The 2,783-nt window shown below is 43.8% G+C and overlaps 1 protein-coding gene across 1 annotated transcript; it reads right to left on the bottom strand.

The window, feature by feature from the left end:
• Positions 1–707: 707 nt before the first annotated feature.
• Positions 708–2,654, bottom strand: LIN52 (lin-52 DREAM MuvB core complex component; the record flags this gene model as incomplete). The annotated part of the gene is made up of 3 exons (XM_010149230.1): positions 708–791; positions 2,085–2,151; positions 2,617–2,654. Coding segments are annotated over 3 exons (189 nt in total), but the record flags the coding sequence as incomplete, so codon positions are not given.
• Positions 2,655–2,783: the final 129 nt, after the last annotated feature.

The raw sequence follows: 2,783 nt of genomic DNA, 5'->3' as shown, positions 1-2,783 counted from the left end.
GTTAGAGCAAAAAATCAAGTAGAAAAAGTTAAACGTGTCAGTACGTACAGGCAGCTTTAAAAGAAACACGATACTCTTGAAATCCTCAAAGCTGGATCAACCTGTTAGCAACAGAGTCCTAAATGTGATGATGATGAGAGCAGCTCCTCCTTCAAACAACTAATAAAACTTGTCTGTTTGTAAGTGGGATGAAGGTCAACTTGAGTACCCAGTGGCATTACCTCCTGCCACAACTGAGTGTGGAAAGAAAAAGCAGCTACAGAAGCAGAAAACAGTACAAACTCCAAGTGACAGGAGAATCCTACACACAAATGAAAGTTTCATTGAGGAGGCAGTACAGGAAGTTGGACAGAAGTACTGCCAAAAGTCTTCCAACAAAAGCTCCAGTATCTGAGTGGGAAATTAAGCAAAGTGACCTGATTCAGTTAAATCAATGTTAAGTCAGGTACAGAAGCCTACGTGGCACTAGAAAACACCAGATTAACATACAGCCTCTTGTTATTTCTGCTAGGGTGTCTCCCCCATGCAAGTAGGCTGTAAATTGAAGAGGTAAGGTGTCTCTCTCATCCTGTTTCAGAAGGTCACTGTGACTGTCAGACACCCGCCAAATCTGCCAATCCACTTTTCCAGACACAAATGTACCAGGAGCGCGCGTTTTAGCGTGAAGATTTGCAGTGCAGTCAGTTATATCTGTGTACAGCACTTACATTCATCCAGTCCCAGCTGGTAAGCCAGGTTCTGCAGGCCACGAACCTTCTCCATCAGGTTAGCTGTAGTGAGGCTCCCCAGCTCTAAGAAGAGAGAAAAGTGTGAATTTTAACACTGGTTATAGCTCTCTCGTAACAGTTTACATGTATACTACTTCACAGAGCACTTACAAGTCATATGTCTGACAATATCTACTTCCAGTGGACAGAGTACGTTCGAAATTCAAGCTGATGCCACCCCTGATTTTAACATACTGAGAAAAGACCAGCTTTCTCTAGTGAAAAAGACACCAACAGCTCTGGTTCATACTGCCATCTGCCACCAACACAATGAGCAACTTGTCCCATATTTTGGAAGTTCTTGGAAGTTCACATTACTACGTGAACAAGCTACAGAAGCCTATGCAAGCGAATGGACTTACTATACACTAATAATGTGTGTTTAAGCACATTTCTTGCAGCAAGGAGAAAGTAACTTGTCCCACTTTCCCTTTGGAACAGTTTATCTGGAATTCACGAAAGGCAGAGCATGCTCAAGGATGCTGACTGCAAACTAACAGAGATAACACGCAGCAAATGTACACGCTAGCCAGCCCTTCTGTAACGTGCTCACGCAGCCTTAGCGTTGGATTAAATCTTGGATCTATGAGCGAAGACAGGTGCATAGGGCATCTCTGGATCAGCCAATCAACAAGGTTAAGCTGCTCACCAAGCGCAATCACCTGATGCCCACCCAAATACTTCACGCCACTTCTCCAACCACAGGAGACACCCACTGTACCTAGGCAGTGAGGGATTGGCAAGCGAGGCAACTGAAACATAGGTAACGTTACGCAGCTTCAACTAGTTCTCACGTGCTGGTTTTGAGCAATCGGCCTGCCACTGACATCTGCATATTTTCTTGGAGATAACTGGATTAATGAAAAATGTGGATCGTTAAGAAGATAAAGAGACTCCTGAGCTGGTGATTCTGGAAACTGAGGACTACAGATCTGAGGCCACAGGGAAGTGTGTTAAAACAGCCTTAATGAGCTGTTAATAAGAAAGCATTAGGATATCCTAGATTTACAGTCAGGAAGACCCTAAAGGTCTATTACTGCTTGGAAGATTCCAACCTTCAGAAATAAGACAAATCAACATTTCAACAAATCAACATATAATTAAAACAAACCAACCAACCACACCCACAAACAAGAAAACAACCATTTGGGCATCCAGGACAACACCTGTGAAATAAGTACTGACCAAAATAAAAGAACTACTCGCCATTCTTTTACCTCCAGAACATTTAAAGAACAAGTGGTTTAAGTCTCTCGAGTAAGTATCAAATTTCCATCTTCTTTGACAACCTTACTTCCTACCCATGTCCATACTCACCCTTTAACATATCGATATCATCATTTTCTAATTCAGCCATCCACTTGGGAGGAGAACTTGTAATAGGCTGTTTTGAAAACAACAAAATTCATACTCAGACAAGTGCATTTTTAGAATGATACAAAAAAGTCTGACCAGTCCCATATTGAAAACTAATTCCACTGATAGCAGAAGGATCAGAGCTCCAGGTGCTCTATAAAGGTATGTTTGTGCTTAATCTTGTTTTCCAGCTTTCTCTTGAGTTTTTAGGGTTAAGAACAGCACACTACCACACCCAAGCAGTATGAAAAGAAGGATTTCCTAGAGTTTAAAGCCTTTTATTCCTTCCAGGGTGTAATTTTTCACAAGAAGATACATAAGGTATTGGAAAAAACTACATAAAAGCTATACAGGAAACAGAAGGATTATTCTGACATACACCGAAGCTACCATCGAGATGCGCTTTACAGAACAAGGATGTAAAGGCCACAAGAGGAAAGAGCAGATCTACCACCACACGGGAAGGGGGCAAACGCAAACGGCGCTCACTCACGCTTTTGAATGAGGCGGCGAACTCGGCAACCCCGGGCACTGCGAAGAGAAAACCAAGGGCAGCGGGGGTGAGCGCCTCAGGCGGCAGTACGCAACCTCCCTACCCCCGCCAACCCAGCCCTATGGGCCCCGCCTGGCCCGCAGAGCTGCCCGGGGCGGGGGGGTCAC

Source organism: Eurypyga helias, unplaced genomic scaffold (genome assembly GCF_000690775.1).
Source record: "Eurypyga helias isolate BGI_N326 unplaced genomic scaffold, ASM69077v1 scaffold23690, whole genome shotgun sequence".
NCBI lineage: Eukaryota > Metazoa > Chordata > Aves > Eurypygiformes > Eurypygidae > Eurypyga > Eurypyga helias.
This window is presented reverse-complemented; position numbering and strand designations above follow the sequence as displayed.